The sequence below is a fragment of the Pelobates fuscus genome, chromosome 9 (assembly GCF_036172605.1).
Source record: "Pelobates fuscus isolate aPelFus1 chromosome 9, aPelFus1.pri, whole genome shotgun sequence".
In the NCBI taxonomy this organism is placed as follows: domain Eukaryota; kingdom Metazoa; phylum Chordata; class Amphibia; order Anura; family Pelobatidae; genus Pelobates; species Pelobates fuscus.
The window spans coordinates 160,820,800-160,844,594 of record NC_086325.1 but is presented as its reverse complement, the minus strand read 5'-3'; the positions used below and the strand labels follow the sequence as shown (position 1 = coordinate 160,844,594).

The following is a 23,795-nucleotide window of genomic DNA, read 5'->3' as shown; positions in this document are numbered from 1 at the left end:
CTGAGTGTATAACAGAGCTCCACAGCAATAATACTCCCAGTAATGTGTCTGAGTGTATAACAGAGCCCCACAACAATAATACTCCCAGTAATGTGTCTGAGTGTAAAACAGAGCTCCACAGCAATAATACCCCCAGTAATGTGTCTGAGTGTATAACAGAGCTCCACAGCAATAATACTCCCAGTAATGTGTCTGCGTGTATAACAGAGCCCCACAGCAATAATACTCCCAGTAATGTGTCTGAGTGTATAACAGAGCTCCACAGCAATAATACCCCCAGTAATGTTTCTGAATGTAGAACAGAGCTCCACAGCAATAATACTCCCAGTAATGTGTCTGAGTGTATAACAGAGCTCCACAGCAATAATACTCCCAGTAATGTGTCTGAGTGTATAACAGAGCTCCACAGCAATAATACTCCCAGTAATGTGTCTGAGTGTATAACAGAGCCCCACAGCGATAATACTCCCAGTAATGTGTCTGTATAACAGAGCCCCACAACAATAATACTCCCAGTAATGTGTCTGAGTGTATAACAGAGCTCCACAGCAATAATACTCCCAGTAATGTGTCTGAGTGTATAACAGAGCTCCACAGCAATAATACTCCCAGTAATGTGTCTGAGTGTATAACAGAGCTCCACAGCAATAATACTCCCAGTAATGTGTCTGAGTGAATAACAGAGCCCCACAGCAATAATACTCCCAGTAATGTGTCTGAGTGTATAACAGAGCTCCACAGCAATAATACTCCCAGTAATCAGGGCCGGATTAACATAGGGGCTGATGGAGCTGCAGCTCCAGGCCCAGGCCGATGGAATAGGCCCATTGTAAAAAAAAAAAAAAAAAAAAAAAAATTTTTTTTTTACATTTTTTTTTTTTTTACACAGACTACTCTTAGGTTTACCACTTGACTGGTATTTTAAGGCACAGCTGGTATTGGAGGCTGCCTGGCCATGAAGGTACTGCAGTAATACCAGCAATACAAATGCAAATATTTTTCTCCGTATAAACGGAGAATAATCTGCAATACCAGCACCGGCCAGTAGGGGTCACTGTGTGTGGAGAGAGGCAGGGATAGAAAGTTACAGCATCTCCCTGCCTCTCTGCCTCTCTCTGCTCACTGATCCGCGGGGGAGCAGCTACACAGCACAGAGAGTCCAGACAGCAGCTCCCACCCTGCAGAGACAGACTACAGCTCAGGTATGTGAAGGATGGGGGAAAGGCAGCAGGGAGACATGGGGACACATGTCTCTCAGTGTCCCCATGTCTCCAAGTGTCCCCATGATTCCCAGCCATTGTCTCAGTGTCCCCATGTCTCCCAGTGTCCCTATGTCTCCCAGCCAGTGTCAGTGCCCCCATGTCTCCCAGTGTCTGTGTCCCCATGTCTCTGTGTCCTTAGTGTCCCCATGTCTCCCAGTGTCCCCAAATGTCTGTGTCCCCATGTCTCCCAGTGTCCCCATGTTTATGTCCACAAGTGCCCCATGTCTCCCAGTGTCCCCAAGTGTCTGTGTCTCCATGCCTCCCAGCCAGTGTCCCTAGTGTCTGTGTCCCTATGTCTTTCAGTGTCCCTAGTGTCTTAGTTTCCCCAAATGTCTGTGTCACCATGGCTCCCAGTATCTGTGTCCCCATGTCTCTGTGTCCCCATGTCTCCCAGTGTCCCCATGTCTCCCAGTGTCCCCATGTGTCCCCATGTCTCCCAGTGTCCCTCATGTCTCCCAGTGTCCCCATGTCTCTCAGTGTCTGTGTCCCCATGTCTCTCAGTGTCTGTGTCCCCATGTCTCTATGTCCTTAGTGTCCCCATGTCTCCCAGTGTCCCCAAATGTCTCAGTGTCCCCATGTCTATGTCCACAAGTGCCCCATGTCTCCCAGTGTCCCCAAGTGTCTGTGTCCCGATGTCTCTCAATGTCCCCAAGTGTCTGTGTCTCCATGCCTCCCAGCCAGTGTCCCTAGTGTCTGTGTCCCTATGTCTTTCAGTGTCCCTAGTGTCTTAGTTTCCCCAAATGTCTGTGTCACCATGGCTCCCAGTATCTGTGTCCCCATGTCTCTGTGTCCCCATGTCTCCCAGTGTCCCTCGTGTCTCCCAGTGTCCCTCGTGTCTCCCAGTGTCCCTCGTGTCTCCCAGTGTCCCTCGTGTCTCCCAGTGTCCCTCGTGTCTCAGTGTTCCCATGTCTCTCAGTGTCTGTGTCCCCATGTCTCTATGTCCTTAGTGTCCCCATGTCTCCCAGTGTCCCCAAATGTCTCAGTGTCCCCATGGCTATGTCCACAAGTGCCCCATGTCTCCCAGTGTCCCCAAGTGTGCCAAGTGTCCCGATGTCTCTCAATGTCCCCATGACTTCCAGCTAGTGTCTCAGTGTCCCCATGTCTCCCAGTGTCCCTATGTCTCCCAGTGTCCCTAGTGTCTCAGTGTCCCCATGTCTCCCAGTGTCTGTGTCCCCATGTCTCTGTGTTCTTAGTGTCCCCATGCCTCTCAGTGTCCCCATGTCTATGTCCACAAGTGCCCCATGTCTCCCAGTGTCCCCAAGTGTCTGTGTCCCCATGCCTCCCAGCCAGTGTCCCTAGTGTCTGTGTACCCATGTCTGTATTCACAGGTGCCCCCATGTCTCCCAGTGCCCCCATGTCTCTCAATGTCCCTGGGTCTCTCAGTATCTGTGTCCCCATGTCTCTGTGTCCTTAGTGTCCCCATGCCTCCCAGTGTCCCCATGTCTATGTCCACAAGTGCCCCATGTCTCCCAGTGTCCCCAAGTGTCTGTGTCCCCATGCCTCCCAGCCAGTGTCCCTAGTGTCTGTGTACCCATCTCTCCTAGTGTCTGTGTCCCCATGTCTGTGTCCCTAGTGTCTGTCTCCTCATTTCTCCCAGTGTCCCCAAATGTCTGTGTCCTCGTGTCTCCCAGTGTCCCCATGTCTGTATTCACAGGTGCCCCCATGTCTCCCAGTGCCCCCATGTCTCTCAATGTTCCCGGGTCTCTCAGTGTCCCCATGTCTCTCAGTGTCCCCTAGTATCCTAGTGACACGGTACACACTGAGACATGGGGACACTGGAAGAAATGGGGACACAGACACTGGGAGACTAGGGGACTGGACGACATGGGGATACTGACACTGTGATACATAAGGACACTGATGCCAGGCTGGCCTTCCAATTCTTTGGACAGACATGCCCCCTTTTTGGGCATGTTCGCCCCTTTTGGCAGTTCTGGTCACGTGATTCGCATCAGTGGTGCACCCTTTTACCCCGCCCATGGACACTGCTGTTATGGGGTATGGATTTACTTGAAAGATGAAAGCATTAATTAGATAAAGAGATTAGCATAGAGTATGTGTTTTCTTATAGCTGCATCCTTTGAGTTTTTGCTCCAACACCAACTCCATCAGATACATGACTCTTGGGAGGTATGACTGTTTTAGTGTTTTTAGTCGATACGTTTCTGTAATTAGGCCCCATCATAATTGTCAGCACCAGGCCCACTGGGCTCTTAATCTGGCCCTGCCAGTAATGTGTCTGAGTGTATAACAGAGCTCCACAGCAATAATACTCCCAGTAATGTGTCTGAGTGTATAACAGAGCCCCACAACAATAATACTCCCAGTAATGTGTCTGAGTGTAAAACAGAGCTCCACAGCAATAATACCCCCAGTAATGTGTCTGAGTGTATAACAGAGCTCCACAGCAATAATACTCCCAGTAATGTGTCTGCGTGTATAGCAGAGCCCCACAGCAATAATACTCCCAGTAATGTGTCTGAGTGTATAACAGAGCTCCACAGCAATAATACCCCCAGTAATGTGTCTGAATGTAGAACAGAGCTCCACAGCAATAATACTCCCAGTAATGTGTCTGAGTGTATAACAGAGCTCCACAGCAATAATACTCCCAGTAATGTGTCTGAGTGTATAACAGAGCTCCACAGCAATAATACTCCCAGTAATGTGTCTGAGTGTATAACAGAGCCCCACAGCGATAATACTCCCAGTAATGTGTCTGTATAACAGAGCCCCACAACAATAATACTCCCAGTAATGTGTCTGAGTGTATAACAGAGCTCCACAGCAATAATACTCCCAGTAATGTGTCTGAGTGTATAACAGAGCTCCACAGCAATAATACTCCCAGTAATGTGTCTTTAAACTACAATAAATGTGTTTAGAAATCAGTCTGTGTAAATAAGATACATTGTTATTTTTCTAAATTACATTTTAATTGTATAAATTGTTATTAAAATGTCATGGTCCTGCCCCTGGCCAGACCCCCACTTACACCCCTAAAATTAAAGTGTCTCTCTTTGTCCATGCTGGGAGATGTGTTTCTCCTCCTCTAAGCCCTGACTGTGCCTTGACTGAACTGAAATATGATTTGGAGTGTCAATTACTAAATCTTTAATATACGTTTGAAAGAAAATAAAATTTGGGCAAACGTATAAAAAAGATTAACAGATTTTATAAATGATTTATTTTTGTATTCTTTATTTTGTGTGTGCTTGAGTGAACATAAGCATCTCATAATGCCACAATAGCATATACAAGATTGGTGATATTACAGCGTTTCACATTTATGACATTTAGGGTTTAGCACATTTTTACGTGAAGAGTTAATCAGGCAATACATACACGTATTACGATTGTACACAGGAATGAAAGAAAAACGCATAAACAAGATGTGGTGAGTGACAGGTAAAGTAATGACAAAGTCAACTATTGTACTGTGCTTGTATAGTATCGGTACATGAGAAGAGTTATGCCCTGCATTACGTCTAGACTTAGGTTTACATTGAGTATTAATGCTGCTGTGCTTTGTCTAGGGGAGCAGAGTAGAAGGCAAAAGACATATCATGCATTTCAAATGATCGAGCATAGGTGAGACCACTGCAGCCGAGCAGACTTGTTGTTTTATGCGCCTGTGTGAGACCCGGCCGGGAGAACTGTGTAAGCGTAGGGCAAAGCAGTGTGTTGCATCCTAGCGTGTCAGTCTCTAGGTGGGTAGTTGTTTCTGTTGAAGCTCAGTCCGTGTCAGGCTGTGGGAAGTTCCATGCTGGTGCCGTTTGGTCAGGTAATGGCCATATGATGTTGCTGTTTAATTTTTATGGGTTCATAGAACCCCCCCGTCTCCTACCTCGGCCAGGGTGGTGCGTGATGTAGGCAGATAGCCAGTTGGTTCTCCTGATTCCTTCCTCTCTTTAGCTGGGCAAATGGAGCGGCTCTAATTTGCAGGCAAGTTGAGTTAGGTATTATGCGCCGTCGCCATCTTGGATTGTAGGCCTTTAGCGTTCGGCACCCGCCAGTTTGCTCTGCAGCCAGCTCGGGTCTGTCACAGTGGGGACCGGGATGACCCCCCCAGTCCAGAGGGGGGGGGGGAACGGGACCGGCAAGCCCCCAACCTTTTAGCGTGTGGCAGTGTGGTAAGGAGACAGGGCAGCGGCCGTCCACCCCGCTCCCTCCAAAGTAGGCTGCAGCCTCCGAATTCTCGTGCTTCCCGTGGGGGTCCAAAACTCCCGATCTCGGGGTCCGCTACCTCTCCCACAGCTATGTGGATATTTTCAAGCTCCATTCCGGGAAGACTAGGTGCCTGTTGTGGCTTAAAGGTCCGGTTCCGCCGGAGCCCCTCCGACATGCGACCGGTCAGCATGGCGGCCCGGCCCCGCCCCCATAAATGATTTTTTAAAGATACAAACAATAGTGAAAATAGTACAAACATTTTCCAGAAAAGCAATGGTTCCATTTTGAGATAAAAATAAGCCAAGCTGGAAATAGAGCCAAATTATTTAACAGGTTCGCTATTTTTACCTAATTTTGCAATTCCGTACAATTCATGGCAGTAAATCACTAACCATGTCTGAATAAGAGAAAAGGCAGATTTGCATCCTTTTCCACAGAAACCTGTAGTATTGATAAAAAATTTTTTTGTTCTAAATTCTTCTTTTCACACAGTTTCTTTAGAATCTTATCTGATTGTGGTATGGAATGTGTGATGAGTATAGTAAGTAGTAATATGATGTGTGACTATGATTGCTCAGTAGGTTCCAAACTCAGCAGAGCAGGATTAACAATAAGTTGACACTAGAGGTCTGCCTAGAGGCTAACTGTTAGACATGGGGCCCGGGGACCATAAATTTGCTTTTGGTTCCATCAAGCATTCCTTTGTGAAGAATGAAGTGGGGCCCTAAAGTGGTAACCTGCCTAGGGTCCCGTGGAACCTTAAACTTGCCGTGTGGCTCAGAGGGTCCGGTAACTGAAGTAGTGCTAACTGATTGGTTTTCAATGTGTTGCATTTACTCAGCAAGCTAAGCGATTACTAGAATATAGGTAAAGCTGTTCCTTTGATGACTTGGTGTCAGCATTTATTATTACAGTATTTAAGAATCCATAAAGCACAACCTATATCACTTATAAAGAGTTAGGGTAATCATATGACTCTGCTTACTGATTGTATTCTCAAAGAATTTCTCTCTATAGCATCTTCATCTTGGTCTTTTTTCTCTGTTATTTTTCTAGGTATATATTTCGGAAATCTCCCACGGTGGGGTCAGGGGTGCACTTGGAGCCTGTCCCCAGATAATGGCAGTTATTGGGGCTCTCGTTCTTTATGCATTTGGTATGTATAACAATGGATCTTTATAGAATGTGGTTTTGTGTTGCATACTTTCAGTGTCCTGTGAATCGGGACGTCAGTGGGTGGGGGAAAATGGCGGTGGGCACGTGACACAATCGCGTCCATGGCACCACCCTGAAAGGTGGCAGGTCTGCCCAAAGGATTGTCAGATCTGGCTAGCGTAAATGCACAACAGGCTACCTGTCAGTCATCCAGGCTGGCCCACTGAGGACAGAACCTGCATGTGCGTCTGCGCTTTGCTTGTTGGGGACAGTTCCCTGGTCTCCCTAAAACTGGGGATGGCGGGACTTACCAGACGAAATTGGGATGGTTTGGAGGCCTGCATTGACATCCAAGGGAAAAGATGGGTAGAGACTTGCAAAAAGTGGCTAAAGTGGTTCTAGTATCTTAGAGCAGTGTTCCAGATGTTGTAGATCACATGTCCCATAAAACTCTTACAGCCGTAGTGCTGGCACATCCTTTGGAAAGATGCATTCCACCACATCTGGAGTGCTAAATGCTGCCAACCCTTGAACTTTCTTGGGAAAATACACACTTTTCTCTGCACTAAGTAAAAACTGACAAAAGTATTTGGTATCCACCATTCTTTATTTCTAACAGGTCAGAAACTTTATTTCAAATACAACATAAACTTCACTTGACTTCATGTATTACTTTAAACAGTAAATAAGAATGGCACGGACTATATTTAGAATATTGGTACTCTTAGCCTAATACTTTGTAGCACGGCCTTTGGGGACATTCACTGCAGAGAGAGCTTTCTGTAGCTCTGATTTCTACAGTTTGTGACTAGGATCATGGTCCACACTTTGGAGCAAATTGCTCGTGTTTCCACGAGGTTACCCAAAGTTTCAGCTCTTTTCACACATGTTTGATGGGATTCAGATTTGGGCTCATGGAAGGTCACTTCAGAATGGTCCAATTGGTGCTTTTTTAGGTATGTTTTAGGTCATTATCCTGCTGGAGGAACCATGATGCATGACCTACAATGGAGACACGGCATTCTAACCATGAGCAGTATGTTCCACTCCAGAATGCACTGATCATCATCTGATTTCATCGTGCCCTGCACAGATTCTAGGCACTCAGTGCCAGAGGCACCAAAGAAACCCTATCACTGAACCTCCTGCATATTTCACGTAAGGGATAATGTTCTCTTCTCTTTCTTATTTTTTCCTCCTGTAAACATAGAGTTATTGTGATTTGCCAAAAAGATCTATTTTTTGTTTCATCTCTCCCAAGGACATTCTCTCAGAAGGACTGGGCATTGTTAGTATACATTTTGGCAACCTCCAGTCGGGCTTTTTTCTTAGAGTGAATGGTGCATTACTTGATTAATATGTAAGGGTACCAATACTATTGGCCAAATCTGTAAGTTCCACATGCTGTTGGTTAATGAATAGGTATGCCTTGAAGGTGGAAATCAATTACAGCCAGAGTCCCATGGGCACCACCATGTTTAAAGCCTGTATTTCTCTCTGGAAGCATGGGGATTCTACATACTGTGGGGCAGCTCTTTTCAAGGATCTCACAACAACAAAATTACATTTTCATTTGCGACACAATCCTCCTTATTTTTGTCACTTATTGAAGTTTACATTTTTCACCGTAGGGAATTTCTTGTCATGGCGGTGGTTGGCCGTGGTTGGCGAGGTTCCTGTATTTATAATGCTTGTCCTTATGTGCTTCATGCCTGAATCGCCTCGCTTCCTGATCTCCAAAGGCAAAGAAGATGAAGCACTTGATGCCCTGCGGTGGCTTCGAGGGGCTGACGCTGCGTATCAAGAAGAATGTGACAGAATTAATAACACCATATGCATGGTATAGTATCCTGGAGAACCTGAATCAATATACTGAATGCAAAGCAGGCTATAAGTAATAGGAACATAGAAAAAGATGGACAGGTTTTGGATGGGATATTCCTTTGTAGAGGCTAAATGGTGCCCCAAACATTTATATCACAGTGTGCCTGCATTGCCCGCTACTTGTTTACTTAGGTTATACCCACCAAAATAGATTTAAGGACCCACAAAAAACAATTTAGAAAAATATCTTTGCAATCAAAAATACCTTTACATTGTTTTTTTTAGGTAGCAGGAAAATTGGCAACTAACTCAAACTTAGATGTTGACACCCAGTAAACACACCTGTAATTTGCATGTCTTAGGTTTTATACCTTATGTGCCCATCTTGACTTTCCAAGCCAGCCAGCCAGCTACGGAGGAGGAACAGCGCGGATGGTAGGTTTGACTGTAGTAGAACATCTAGGTTGATGACACCTCCCATCCATGATCTTACCTTTGGCTACTCTAAGTACCAATTTGTATAAAAATGTTTATACAAATGTAATTTATCCTTTGGAAAGACACCTTACAAAACCCCTCTGCTTAGAATAAATTACTGTTATTTTCTTTTTTAAATAATATTAAATAAGATATGATACTCTATACCAGGCATAGGCAATCTTCGGCACTCTAGATGTTTTGGACTATACCTCCCATGATGCTTTGCTAGCATTATAGGTGTAAGAGCATTATGGGGGATGTAGTCCACAACATATGGAGTGACAAATGTTGCCTGCTCTATACTGAATACGGCTCTGAAACACTCTGTTTGCAGTTGTGTAGCAAGACAGCAGGTCTAAGGTAGGGTTCTTGATCACTGATGTCTCATGAAGTCCATTTCCATCCCCCTAGACTAACTCACTGTCATGTGCTGAAATCGTGGACCCATACTACTATAAGCCCATCCTCATTGCTGTTCTTATGAGATTCCTGCAACAGCTCTCTGGTATCTCATCAATCTTAACATATCTGGAGCCCATCTTTGAGAGGACCTCTGTGACTTTGGTGAGAACCTTAAACCTGTGTCTTTGCCCTGCACTTAGTAGGACAATCCAAGTACCAATACAACGTTAATACATTTGTTGGTTATAGCTGCATTCGTAAGCTGTAATTTGTTTGCATGCTCAAATCCTTAATATTTTTTGTACCAAAAAATAAATGTTTTGCAGAATGCTGCTCCATAAGCCCTGCCTCCTTAGCCACGCCTCCCCACTCCAGAAAAATACTTCCTTATCAAATGTATGTACACAGTCTCAACCCCAACATCACTGAATGATCTGCGCTACGAAGCAACCTGAGGACACCTGGAAAACATATAAGGATATCACTGCCTGTTTGCAATTTCTCTGACTGTCTGCAGCCAGGTTGTGAATTAATACTCACTCACTCAGAGCTGTTGGGGTTGAGACTGTTTACATACCTTTGATAAGAATTAAATAAATGTAGCCTTAAATGTGAAATTCACGCAGTAGACCGGTGTCTGATTGACAGCCAGGGGGCGTAACAAGATTTATTTATAAAAGTGCCAATGTCTATGAAGTCGGCACTTATCAGTTTGGATTGTCTCTTTACGGTAAAAAATAACCAAGATTAAGAGATGTCCAGCTTGGAGAATTTTTCCAAAGGAACTATTTTGGGGGGAAATGTTCATATTCCATATTAATGGATTAGTGAATATTACTCTACAATACTAAACTAGGTATTGTAGAGAATTCAGGCAATTGCAAGATGCAAACATAGCTGAATTAGAAGATATTTCAGATTTGGCAATTTTTATCTATAATTAGCATTTCTCCATAACGTTTTTCCAAAATCTACAAAAAAAAGTAGATCAACTTGTGGCCATTATTCACAAAAATCATTATATTTTGAAGTTTGTAACCTGTTGGAGCTCTAGAAGGTTAAAGTAGACTTGTTAAAAGAATATAAACAATAAAGAATAAACCAGTTTCCTTTAGAACATTGTTTATAAAATGGTCCTTTCCCGGAGCCCAGTGGCAAAGTCAGTGGGCCTGTCTTCTGGCTGCACATCTGCCTGGTGTTTGGCATCAGAGTCTGGGTAAAAGTACTAAGCCTCAGAGCCAAAAAGAGTCTTTATAAAATAGTGTCGGGAGCAGGCAGAGGGTTTAAATCATGCTTAGAGAAGGGAAACGTAGCAGGACAGGTCTGCATCCCAAGTCAGGAACCAGGCACATCAGTTCCTGTTACGAATATTGAATATGATATTAACATGGCAATACAGTTTTATTAGCCATGAGACAGTGGCTGTGACAAAATTATCTTGAAACTATTTCATGTTTACATTCGCAAAAGCATTCAGTGTGTTGTGCGCACACACTTTTGTGTTAAATGGTTTTTATTTTGTAGGCATAGCTTTAGCGCACACATAACACGTTCAAACAGATTCTGCATCATCGCCTACACAGAGGCTCTGCTCATTTAGCAAGGGCATTAGCATATGTGCCTACGCAGAGGCTATATAAGGCATTACTTTGCATTTTCATAGAGTTGTATGTGTTACCCGTGCAATAACCTGGTTGCTTTCGATGGTGGTCTATTTCTACTAACTAAAAGGAACAAAACTTATGTAACCACGTATAGTTCAGTGCGTGGCGTGTGAATGGGTTATAGTGTCTGGGTTCAGAGTGTTCTAGTCGTTGGGTGCTTGGTCATATGAGCTTGATCTCGATGAGGGGTGACCCGTGTGTGTAGTTGGGTCGTCTAGGGTGCTGCTACCATCTAAGGTGATTCTTCGTCAGGGTTAGCGTGTTGATCTGAGTTGTTGCCACGCTGTATGTCCTGGTGTGTTGCTTGTCGGGTTTAGTTAACTTAGTATCTGTGGGTGTCGGCACCTATAGCATGTCGGGTCAGAGCCCTGCTGGCAGGTACTTATCATATGGCATGCGGGTTTCGTGGTCCTATCTGTGAGTTCTTATATAGGGTGCGTTGTAGTTGGCTGGTGCTCATATGCGTATGTGTATTCTCTGTTTGTCCGTGATTCGGGGGCTATGGTTAATATCGGCTGGTAGTTAGTTGATGTCTCGGTGTGGGTGTAGTCATACTGGTGGTGTTGTAGTTGCCTGTTTGCTTGTCGTATGTCTGCTTCTCCCCAGTGTGAGGAGTCAGAGTAGCTGGAGTGGGTTTATTGTGTGTTGGTTCCCTCTAGTCTATAACATGGGGCACCTCTCTATGACCCACTGAGCCTTGTTCCGTCCAGGTTCATTGTGGTTGTGTAGGCTACCCTATCTGGATCGTGTTTTTAGGTAGTGATTGGGTTGTGTGTGGTGTCGTGGGTGTCCATGGGTCTTGATTTTACGTTTCGTGGTAGTGGTGGCGTGTTTGGTGTCATTGGGTGGTGTGTGGTCCCCTGGCTCAGTGCCCGGGTTCCGTTGGTGTGCAATTAGGGTCATATGTTGATGTGTCCAGGTCATTGTTGGTGATTGTGGTCCTTGATCTGTATGTGGTGTTCCGTGCAGGGTGAGGGGTGGAAGGGAGGGGGGTATCTTGTGGGTCGGCAGGGCTGCGCCCTCCGCTGCCGCTCCAGTCTGCCATTCCCCGGGGCCCCGCCTCGAGCCCTCCTGGGCTCGCCGGCGTCTCCCCTTGCCTTCCTGCTCATGGTTCGGTTATTTGCGCACACACTTATAATAGGAAAATAATCTCTGACTCACCAACTACTAAAATAAAGAGGGAACATTGTTTGCGACCCCCGAAATAATTGGTGTCTTCATGACTTCTAACAGTTCATATCAATACTTGGTCTTAGAGAGGTGGTAGAGACTTTAAAAATAGCCTTCCCGGAGAGTTGGTAGCAGTTTCATGAAGTAGGAAAGTTTTAAAATCATTGGTGTTGAGCAGATAGATTGAAATGTAGATGGAGATCAGGCCACTGGGTGGCACAAATGCTTCTTACCTGTTGTCAAAGCTAAACTCTGCTTATAAGATTAGATCTAGGGTGGATCTATTGTCCTCTTACCTTTCTTCTCAATATTTTCTGTCTTTTCATCAGAAAGGTGGAATTGACGCTGCCATAGTGGGAGTTGCGAGGTTAGCTTCGGTGATGGTTGCCGCAGTCATTATGGATAAAGTTGGCAGGAGAATACTACTCTTTACGTCTGGTGAGTGGCCTTGTAGACTAATAGTCAGGAACGAAAACTATTTAATGCAATCTATTTGGGAGATTGCAATTTTGTTGTGGCAATGTCAAACTCCAGTAATCGAGGGCCCAGAAACACCAATGAGATTTATTCACTAAACCAGGAATTGTGAAGACAAGGGAATAAAAAAATAAAAATAAAGTTAAAATATCTAAACTGGGAAAAAAGGAAAAACTGGAGAATTTTTACACCAATAATATTTGATACTCCTGATGTCCAGGGTGTCAGGATCGGGACAGGGATCCAACACGCAGAGTACAAACAGTAGCCAGATACGTATACCGGACCTTAGAATGGCCGGACTAACGTAAGTAGTACAGTATAGAATGGTCAAAGACAAGCCGAGGTCGAGGGTAACAGAAGACAGGTAAGCGAGAGACAAGCCGAATCAAGGGTAACAGAGATAAGCAGAGTAAGGTAAATAAGCCGGGTCAAAACCAAAAGGGATAATAGAATACACAAGCACTGAGTGACTAGAACAAGCTAGAACCACGACAGGGCAATGAGCTAATGAACGAAGCTCTGTTAAATACCCTGTTCAGAGCAGTAACCACGCCTCCGAGGCGTCCTGATTGGTCCTGCAGCAATTGAGTGACAGGTCGTTCCGGAGGAGTGTCCTGATGACAACTTCCTGCCTAGATGCTGTAAAACGCAGTCACTCCCTCGCGGCCGGCCTTGCATGACCGGATAGACCGTGGGGAAGGGAGCCATCAGGCCGTCTGGATGGAGGAACAGCTAAGTCTCTAAGTACCCCCCCTCTCAGATACGCCCACCGGGCGGAATACACCAGGGCGAGAAGGGAATCGAGAGTGAAACGCCCTGCGGAGACGGGGAGCATGCACCTCCTCCTGAGGTACCCAACTTCTCTCCTCAGGACCATAACCCTTCCAATCGACCAGATATTGCAGTTTCCCCCGGGAGATTCGAGAATCAACGATGGAATTGACCTCATACTCCTCCTGACCCTCCACCTGAACTGAGCGGGGAGGGGCGATCGTGGAGGAGAACCTGTTACATATTAATGGTTTTAGCAAGGAAACATGAAATGAATTAGGAATGCGTAAGGCACTAGGCAACGCTAAACGATACGCAACTGGGTTAATTTGAGACAGTACCCTGTAAGGTCCAATATATCGAGGAGCAAACTTCATGGACGGCACTTTTAACCGAATGTTTCTAGTACTTAACCATACTCTATCGCCTGGAACAAACACCGGTGCTGCCCTTCTACGTTTGTCAGCGTGTTTTTTAACCAGCGTAGAATTGTGCAGAAGGATTTGTCGAGTTTGATCACACAACTCTCTTAAATTGGCAACATGAACATCCACCGACGGTATCCCTTGAGAAGAAGACTCCGAAGGAAGGATGGAAGGATGAAAGCCATAATTCAAGAAAAAAGGACTAGAATGCGTAGAATCACAAATGAGATTGTTATGTGCAAACTCCGCCCAAGGAATCAAACCGACCCAATCGTCCTGGTGTTCTGAAACGAAACAACGTAAATATTGTTCAACTTTTTGGTTAGTGCGTTCAGCAGCTCCATTGGACTGAGGATGATAGGCAGAGGAGAAATTCAATTTGATGCCTAGTTGGGAGCAGAATGATCTCCAAAAACGGGAAACAAATTGGGAGCCTCTGTCAGAGACAATTTGGGAAGGTATCCCATGCAAACGGAAAATCTCCCTGGCGAATATCTCCGCTAATTCGGGCGAAGATGGGAGTTTAGGTAAGGGAATGAAGTGAGCCATTTTAGTAAATCTGTCTACCACAGTGAGGATGACAGTCTGCTTTTTAGAGATAGGCAAATCAACAATGAAGTCCATTGCCAGGCAGGACCAAGGCTTTTCAGGAACCTCTAAAGGGTGCAGAAATCCGCATGGAAGCGAATGGGGTAGCTTGGTCTTGGTACAAACTTCACATGCCCCGATGAATTCTTTAATATCCTTGCGTAAGTCAGGCCACCAAAAATCTTTAGAGACCAGCGCATAAGTCTTGCGGATGCCAGGATGCCCAGCCACCTTGCTGTTATGGAGACAGCGTAGCACCTCCAGTTGGAGAGCGGCAGGAACGAAGTGTCGATCCCCAGGAGTCTGTTTGGGTGCCAAATGCTGAAACTTCATGATCTCAGAAAGCAATGGAGAGTGAATCCTGAGATTCGTGTTCGCGATGATATTCCCCTTAGGAACTATGGAGGACAGAAGTGGTTCAGTTATAGTGGATGGTTCATATTGACGAGACAAAGCATCGGCTTTAGAGTTCTTAGAACCAGGTCTATAAGTAAGTACATAATTAAAGTGAGTGAGGAACAAAGCCCAGCGAGCCTGCCTGGCGGACAAGCGCTTAGCCTCCCCAATATAAGACAAGTTCTTATGATCCGTTAGGATAGTAACAGGGTGTAGTGTCCCTTCCAGTAAATGTCTCCACTCCTTTAAAGCCTTAATGACCGCTAACAGTTCCCTCTCCCCGATGTCATATCTGCTCTCAGGCCCAGAAATTTTTTTAGAGAAGAAACCACAAGGGTGTAACGGTTTATCCACCCCTAATCTTTGAGACAGAACAGCCCCAACTCCTGTCTCAGAAGCATCGACCTCGAGCAAGAAAGGCAGAGTCGTATCCGGATGAACTAGAATGGGAGCTGAGGCAAAAAGTTCCTTGAGAGTCTTAAAAGCACCAAGAGCTTCCTCAGACCAGAACTTAGTATCAGCCCCTTGTTTGGTCATATTGGTAATAGGCGCAATGATAGAGGAGTAACCCTTAATGAAGCGCCTATAGTAGTTGGAAAAACCAATAAACCTTTGGATAGCCTTGAGTCCTTTGGGCAAAGGCCAGTCTAAAATAGATTGGAGTTTACCAGGATCCATTTTAAAACCTTCCCCAGAAATCACGTACCCAAGAAAGTCTACCTGAGACTGATCAAAACTGCACTTCTCCAATTTGCAGTATAGACCATGTTGCAGAAGTTTGTGTAACACCTTTCTGACCTGTCTATGGTGAGTCTCAATCTCCTTAGAGTGTATTAGTATGTCGTCCAGGTAAACAATAACACAATCATGCTGAAACTCCCTAAGTACCTCATTAATCAATTCTTGAAATACTGCAGGAGCATTGCATAGTCCAAATGGCATAACAGTGTATTCGTAATGGCCATACCGGGTATTGAATGCCGTCATCCACTCGTGACCTTGCTGGATTCTCACCAAATTGTAAGCCCCTCTGAGATCTAACTTGGTGAAGATTTTGGAGCCCTTAAGACGATCAAATAACTCGGTAATCAGTGGGATAGGATAGGCATTTCTGACAGTTATTTTATTCAAGCCTCGGTAATCGATACAAGGTCTCAGCGTGCCATCCTTCTTCTTAATGAAAAAGAACCCCGCCCCGGCCGGAGAAGAAGACCTCCTGATGAATCCCTTTTCTAAATTCTCCTGAATATACTCCTCTAGAACCGAGTTTTCCTGAACAGACAAATGATATACATGGCCCCTCGGAGGCATAGTCCCGGGTAGAAGCTTAATTTTACAGTCAAATGACCTGTGTGGCGGCAAAGAATCGGCATTCTTCTTGTCAAACACTGCCCTTAAGTCTAGGTAAAGGTCTGGTATTTGTCTTTCTGTGGACTGAGTAGGATTCTCCTTTATGTTAATATTAGCTAATGGAGAAACCTTGCACAAACACCGATCCTGGCAGCCCTGGCCCCACGAGAGTATCTCCCCTAACTCCCAATCAATAATAGGGTTATGTTCTTTCAACCATGGGTACCCCAGAACTATGGGAACGGAAGGAGACGAAATGAGCAGAAGCGATAAATTCTCCACGTGTAGGATACCAACATTTAACTCAATGGGTATGGTCTCACGAAAGATAACAGGGTCTAGTAGTGGTCTACCATCTATGGCATGGCCTCAACGGCCATTGGTGTCTCCCTTAGCTGGGATGGGAAATTGTTTTTACTAGCAAAGGCTTGGTCGATAAAATTCTCAGCAGCACCGGAATCTATCAAAGCCATAGCCCTTACTACTTCCCTCCCGCAAGTTAAGGAAACTGGTAGCAGAAGCCTGTGATCTTTATAATTAGGAGTAGAGGACAAAATAGAAACACCCAAGGCCTGTCCTCTAGAGAGACTTAGGTGCAAGCGTTTCCCGGGCGGTTAGAACAGTTCGAGAGTAAATGACCCTTAGCTCCACAATACATACACAAACCCTCTCATTCTCCTGTACTGTCTTTCCTCCTCAGAGAGGCGGGTATACCCTATCTGCATAGGTTCAGGAAGCAAAGATACCGTGGAGTCAGGACTTGGAAAAGTGGGGGCTAACCTAAAAGAAGGTCTCCGGTTCCTCTCTCGAGTGTTCTGTCTCTCTCTTAAACGTTCATCTATACGAGAGATGAACGAAATTAAATCCTCTAAATTCTCAGGGAGTTCTCTGGTAGCAACCTCATCAAGGATTACTTCAGATAAGCCATTCAAAAATACATCCATATACGCCTGCTCATTCCACTTGACCTCTGACGCCAGAGACCTGAACTCTAGTGCATAATCCACCAGTGTTCGGTTCTCCTGTTTCAGAGGCAACAGTAATCTGGCTGCATTAACCTTTCTACCTGGAGGGTCAAATGTTCTTCTAAAAGCAGCTACAAAGGCGTTATAGTTATAAACTAATGGGTTATCGTTCTCCCATAATGGGTTGGCCCATCTCAGAGCTTTCTCAATAAGTAGGGTGATAATAAATCCTACCTTTGCCCTATCTGTAGGATAAGAGCGAGGTTGCAATTCAAAATGGATACTAATTTGGTTTAAGAAACCACGACACTTCTCAGGAGCCCCACCATAGCGTATTGGGGGGGTAATGCGAGAAGAAGCACCCACTGTGGCTACCTCTAGACCTGAACCGACAGGAGAAACAGGGGTATTACGTATCTCCTCTGGTGGGTTATTGGCACGAGATAATAGAGCCTGTAGCGCAAGCGCCATCTGATCCATTCTGTGATCCATGGCTTCAAACCTAGGATCAGGAGAAGCAAGCTGACTGTTTGTACTTGCAGGATCCATTGGCCCTGTCGTAATGTCAGGATCGGGACAGGGATCCAACACGCAGAGTACAAACAGTAGCCAGATACGTATACCGGACCTTAGAATGGCCGGACTAACGTAAGTAGTACAGTATAGAATGGTCAAAGACAAGCCGAGGTCGAGGGTAACAGAAGACAGGTAAGCGAGAGACAAGCCGAATCAAGGGTAACAGAGATAAGCAGAGTAAGGTAAATAAGCCGGGTCAAAACCAAAAGGGATAATAGAATACACAAGCACTGAGTGACTAGAACAAGCTAGAACCACGACAGGGCAATGAGCTAATGAACGAAGCTCTGTTAAATACCCTGTTCAGAGCAGTAACCACGCCTCCGAGGCGTCCTGATTGGTCCTGCAGCAATTGAGTGACAGGTCGTTCCGGAGGAGTGTCCTGATGACAACTTCCTGCCTAGATGCTGTAAAAGGCAGTCACTCCCTCGCGGCCGGCCTTGCATGACCGGATAGACCGTGGGGAAGGGAGCCATCAGGCCGTCTGGATGGAGGAACAGCTAAGTCTCTACCTCTTTCGGAGGTAGAGACTGCAGGTACCCTGACACAGGGAAACCACACTATGATGCAATTAGTTAGTTCCTTATTCTCTGGTCATGGGACTCAAGAGGAATCCATGGCCGTATTTGTTTGCATTATGACACGAACTCTGTTTTCTTTCAGGTTTATTAATGTTGGCCTCTTCTCTTGCCATGGGACTATACATCCATTTTACGAAGGACATCGACCATCGTCACGATTCCACCAATCTCACGGTCATCACAGTTAACCAAGGCTCATGTCCAGATCCCATTAACTATGTGTCTTTCATTCCGCTGATCTGTATTATTGTCTATGTTATAGGTGAGCATCAGGGATGATAAAATGCTCTACAGCTCCTGAAATGATTTCCACGTAGTGAAATGTATCATCACCTGAATATGGCTGGGACATTGTCCAATGAACTGCACATTTTACATGTTACAGTGATTCCATGTAGAACATAAGGAAATCGGGATATAGAGGGTGGTTATGGATGGGTAGATAGGTGGTGACTAAGAGCTTCTCCTACAAGAAGGAAGATGAAAGATCCATTCGATCTTCTGTAGACTTTATCTCTCACTCTCTATTTTTCAGGCTATGCCTTTGGCTGGGGACCCATTACTTGGTTACTCATGTCAGAGATTTTTCCCTTGAAATCACGAGGATTGGCTTCTGGCTTCTGTGTCTTTGTCAGTTGGATCACTGGGTTCGTTGTCACAGAGGCCTTTTTCCCAGTTGCTGTAAGTAATAGCTGCCCATTGATACCAAGTGGTTGTGGCTTGATTTGGGCATATCCTAGAAGTGTTCTTGTATGGTGTTTATGGGTGTTGTCCAGTGGAGAGTGATGGTTGATATGCACGTGTACGGATGGAAATGTACACTGGAAAAAGTCTGGTCTTCCACAGGTTTGACACACTGGATTATGGTTTAGAAGAAGTTGGTCTGCCCTGGTGTGAGTGTATGGACTTCGTAATTTAGGACACAATTGTGGTCAGGCTGCTGTAATAAGTTGGTGTATCTAGTGCATGGCTTGAGGGCTGATTCCTCTACCATGGTAGTGTCCATGAAAAAAAAAAAAAGTTGAATCGTTACTCCAAGCACCTTGACCATGTCAGTAATTTGAAGTACCTGGAGTCTGTATATGCTGTGTTTTGAAATGCTGCAAAATACAGAGTAACGCCATTTACGACAGCATCATAGGGGCGTCATTAGCCAGCCTGGAAGTAGTTCCTAGCTGTCTAATGTCAATTCTGTGCATATCTCTCTCAGCCAATCAATGTATGGCAGGGTAGACTTCTGTCTTCTACAGAAGCTGGAAGTCATGAGTGGCCACAGGACCCAGGTAAGAGAGCAAACTGTTACAAAATGTTTTGCACCATTACCAGGAAATGGGGCCAAGGTACCTACCGGCAACATATTCACTGCAGCACGAGTGATTGGTGTAACGCTCTAAACATACAGACTGACACAACCTGTCTAAAAGTAAACTCATTTTTCTCCCTTTAGAATGCCCTGGGACTAGAGACACTTTTCTTTTTCTTTACGGTTGTCTGCTGTTGTGGTCTCTTCTTTTCCTTCTGCTGTGTTCCGGAGACCAAAGGACGGACCTTGGAACAAATCGAGTCCTTCTTTAGAACAGGACGTCGATCATTCATGAGATAGGAGAACAAACGTCCATCACTCTCACTGACCATTTTACAGAAAGACATTAATAACGCTTCAAGACACTAAAGGAGGTCATCCATCCAATTCCAGAGACCCAAACATTCAAGTACGGGAGCACACTATTGTCCACTGGGGATAGTGGACTTTAACTTCTAGTTGCCATACTGAATACTGAGTGAAGGCTGCTTTCTACTTTTCTTCCACTTTAATGAAGTATTAGGTGTATTCACTGGACGTGCTTTAAGCTATGGTTGCCTGTTCCACCCAATGAAGACCTTGAGACATTGAATTACTGGAGACAACTTGTTTCTATGTTTCTATGTTTCTATTATACATGGATCTTGTGATTTGGAGGCAGACAATTATGTGTGTTGGCGTCTCAAGATCACAACCTGTAGAGGGAGGAATGCGACAAACCACCTTTCAAAACTTCCTCCTGTATTTTGTTTAGCAACAGAAAGCCAGATGGCTGACAGATAAGACGCCCAGAAAATGGATGTCTTACCATGTTGGTAAAATACCTCGAAATAATAAAACAGAAAAAAATAATAGTGCAATACAGTATATAACAGTGTAAATATTTGTGCTCGGTAACTGTAAGAAAAACACTCACATACGGTAGAGCTATATAAGAGCTCTACTATTTTCAGCGTGGACGGTATAATCCCCGTCTAAGGATACAGGATGGTAAAGATGGTATTGGTCCTCCAAATGCGCAATGGGGATAAAAGAGAAAAACGCTCTGATGGTGTAGTAAGTACTATAAAATCAGGGTAATAGGATAAAGTAATGTACTTACAATTTGTAGAGCAAGGACCTGCTCTAGTTTTTACAGCATGGGTGGTACTATCCCCACCTAAGGATATGATGGCACCAGGTAGTTAACAGGACATAAAAAAGTAATAGTATAAAATAATAAAAGATAAAAGTCTAAATGTATTAAAATAGACTATTTATTATAAAATATAGCATATATATATATAGGTACAAATGTCCAAAAGAAGGGGGTCCCACTTGACGCGTTTCGCCTCTCCAGAGGCTTTATCAAAAGTGTGGGGTGGTTCCTCAATGTCCTGTATATGTATGGGTGAGTTGATTGCAGAACGCTACCTGGTGAGTCTTTCTTCCGGTTTCGTGATGCGTACCGGAAGTGATGTGGCAGAAGAGGAGGCGATCAGTGAGTGCTGGCCTCGATTTGCATATCACTGTGGACCGCACGCGTCATAACCGGAAGTGACGCGGCATGTTCAGAGTCTTTGCGGTCACATGTCTTCTGTTTGGAACGCACGCATCAAAACGGCGTGCGTTGCGTTTCAAATGTAAAAAAACCTATATCTCCCATATAAAGACATAGGGAGATAATACAAAAGGGCGAAATAAGTATAAATAAGCTAATCTTTGTGTTGGTATAACATGGGGATGATATGAAACATCATATACAAACATGATCTGGGGAGAGTAACAGATACACAATAATCATAACACATATCTAGAATGTCTATTGGTATATGAAGCCATATATATGGGCTATAAATGAGATAGGAATATATACAATAAGATACATCATTATGTCTGATATATAAATATATAAAACAGGGGGACAAACTAGCAGCAGATATACAGTGCAAATAGATATGGTGGGTATATTGTGGTAAGAGAGGAGGAGATATATTGCACAAAGGAGAGGGGAGGTTTAACCCTAAGGGTATAAAGAGATTATAAAAATGAATATAAAAATGAATATATGAATATAGCAATGATCATGATAATAATATGGATAAAAGGGGAGTAATTAAAAAAGGGGGAGGGATTAATATATATAGTAAGGGGCTTTTGGTAAAAAGGTAAAAATATATTTAGTAAATTTGTAGAAGTTATAAAAAGTTATATAAATCAAAATCAATATTTAATCCTTTAGGGTGCAGGGTATCTAAATAGTATACCCATTTCATCTCTGTCTTTCCAATCTGTTTAATGATATCGCCGCCTCTCCAGTGTTTATTGACAATTGCAATGCCCGTGAAAGTAAGCAGTTTAGGGTTATTATTATGCATGCAAAAGTGAGAAGAAACAGCGTGGTTGGCAAAGCCCTTTTCTATGTTTCGGCAATGCTCTGCTATTCTAACTTTAAGGGGTCTGATCGTTCTACCGATATATTGAAGCCGGCATGGGCATTCTAACAAGTAAATTACATTTTTGCTATTGCAGGTAATAATGTTTTTAATATTGTAAATTTTTCTGGTGTTACTGGATCTAAAATCGGTAGTTACTTTAGATGTTAATTTAGTTTTCTTGCATGCTATACAACAATTGCATTTCAAAAAGCCTTTTTTTGTTGTCATGAAATTATCTGTTTTCTTTGTGTCTGTTTTTGTAAATTTTTTTGTAATGTGCATCTTTAGATTGGGGGCACCTCTAAAATTATTTTTGGTTTGTCGGGTATAATATTACCTAATACCTCATCTTCTTTTAAAAGGTGCCAGTGTTTATTTAAAATATATCTAAGTTGTTTGTTTTTATTGTTAAAATCCATTACAATAGGTAGTGTAAAACTTTGTTTAGCGTCTTTCTTCTTTCTGTGCACCAATTATTTCCTATTTAAAACCAAAGTCTCCTTAATAGTCTCTTCTACTTTAATATCCTTATAACCTTTTTGTATAAATCTTCTCTTTAGCTCATATGCCTGTTTGTTAAAAATCGGGGTCTCAGAGCAGTTCCTTCTGAGTCTTAACATTTGTCTCTTAGGTATGTTATCGAGCCAAACTTTATTGTGGCAGCTATTGGTCTTTATATAGTTTTTAACATGAACATCCTTGAAATGGGTTTTAGTATGTATTTCATTATTTTTAATATATATGTCTAGGTCAAGATATGTCACTGTTGAGGTGCTAATATTAGCTGTTAGACTGATGCCCTCGTTGTTGGTGTTAAGGAAGGATATGAACTCATGTGTTGAGGACACAGGGCCTTTCCATATGAAGAGGAGATCGTCAATATATCTCACATAGGCTACCAGGCTATCCACCCAGCCATGCCCACTCCAGACCATGCGATCTTCCCAATCGGCCATGTAGAGGTTGGCATAGCTGGGTGCAAACCTGGTGCCCATGGCTGTACCAGTATTTTGTAGGTAGAACCCGTCCTTGAACCAAAATAAATTGTTTTTCAGAATCAGGTCTATCCCCTCTATTACAAAGTCTATCTGTTCTTGAGGCATATAGTTATCCTTTTCTAGTATTGTTCTCACTGCATTACATCCTTTGTCATGTTGGATGATTGTATAAAGTGATTTAACGTCACAAGTCATTAGAGTGTAATCTTCTTGCCATGTTATTGCTTCTAGTTTTTTAATAAGGTCAATCGTGTCTTTCAAATAGGACTTGGTTTTAACAACATAAGGTTGTAGCATAATGTCAATATATTCAGACAAGTTGGAAAGCGGTGATCCTATACCTGACACAATAGGACGACCCAGGGGGTTGTTAAGATCTTTATGGATTTTGGGTAAAAAATATATGACTGGAATTTTTGGATGTATTATGTAAATGTATTTGTATTCTTTGTCATCTATTATGCCGCAGTCTTTTCCTCTATCTAGATAGGCTTTTAGTTTATTCTTAATATCAATAATGGGGTTGTTTTTTAATTTAATGTACGTGGATGTGTACTTTAGTTGTTTGTAGGCCTCAGCTTCGTATTTTTCACTTGATAAGATTAGAAGTCCTCCGCCTTTATCCGCGGGCTTGATTACTATCGATGGATCGTTATAGAGGTCTTTTAATATTTGTCTCTTTTTTATTTATGTTGGCTCTATCATTTGTTTTGCTGTTCAAGGTTTTTAGATCTTTACATACTTTTATTTCAAACATCTCTAAAGCGCTAGATTTGCAGTGAGCTGGATAAAAGGTAGATTTATTCTTTAAAAAACTT

General features: G+C 43.7%; 1 protein-coding gene across 1 annotated transcript; it reads left to right on the top strand.

Moving 5' to 3' along the window:
• Nucleotides 1-6,143: 6,143 nt before the first annotated feature.
• Nucleotides 6,144-19,862, top strand: LOC134573706 (solute carrier family 2, facilitated glucose transporter member 6-like). Its single transcript, XM_063433485.1, has 8 exons — nt 6,144-6,221; nt 6,489-6,588; nt 8,219-8,427; nt 9,303-9,455; nt 12,457-12,565; nt 18,342-18,521; nt 18,795-18,940; nt 19,707-19,862. Exons 1-8 carry the CDS (start codon nt 6,144-6,146, stop codon nt 19,860-19,862), a joined length of 1,131 nt encoding a protein of 376 aa, XP_063289555.1.
• The last annotated feature ends 3,933 nt before the right edge of the window (nt 19,863-23,795 follow it).

What these genes read in the sequence shown, in the direction of transcription:
- LOC134573706 (XM_063433485.1), top strand. Translation starts at nt 6,144, where the DNA reads ATGAAGTGGGGCCCTAAAGTGGTAACCTGCCTAGGGTCCCGTGGAACC. An exon ending in TTAATAACACCATATGCATG is followed by an intron (nt 8,428 to 9,302) that starts GTATAGTATCCT and finishes CCATCCCCCTAG; the next exon opens with ACTAACTCACTGTCATGTGC. An exon ending in AATACTACTCTTTACGTCTG is followed by an intron (nt 12,566 to 18,341) that starts GTGAGTGGCCTT and finishes GTTTTCTTTCAG; the next exon opens with GTTTATTAATGTTGGCCTCT.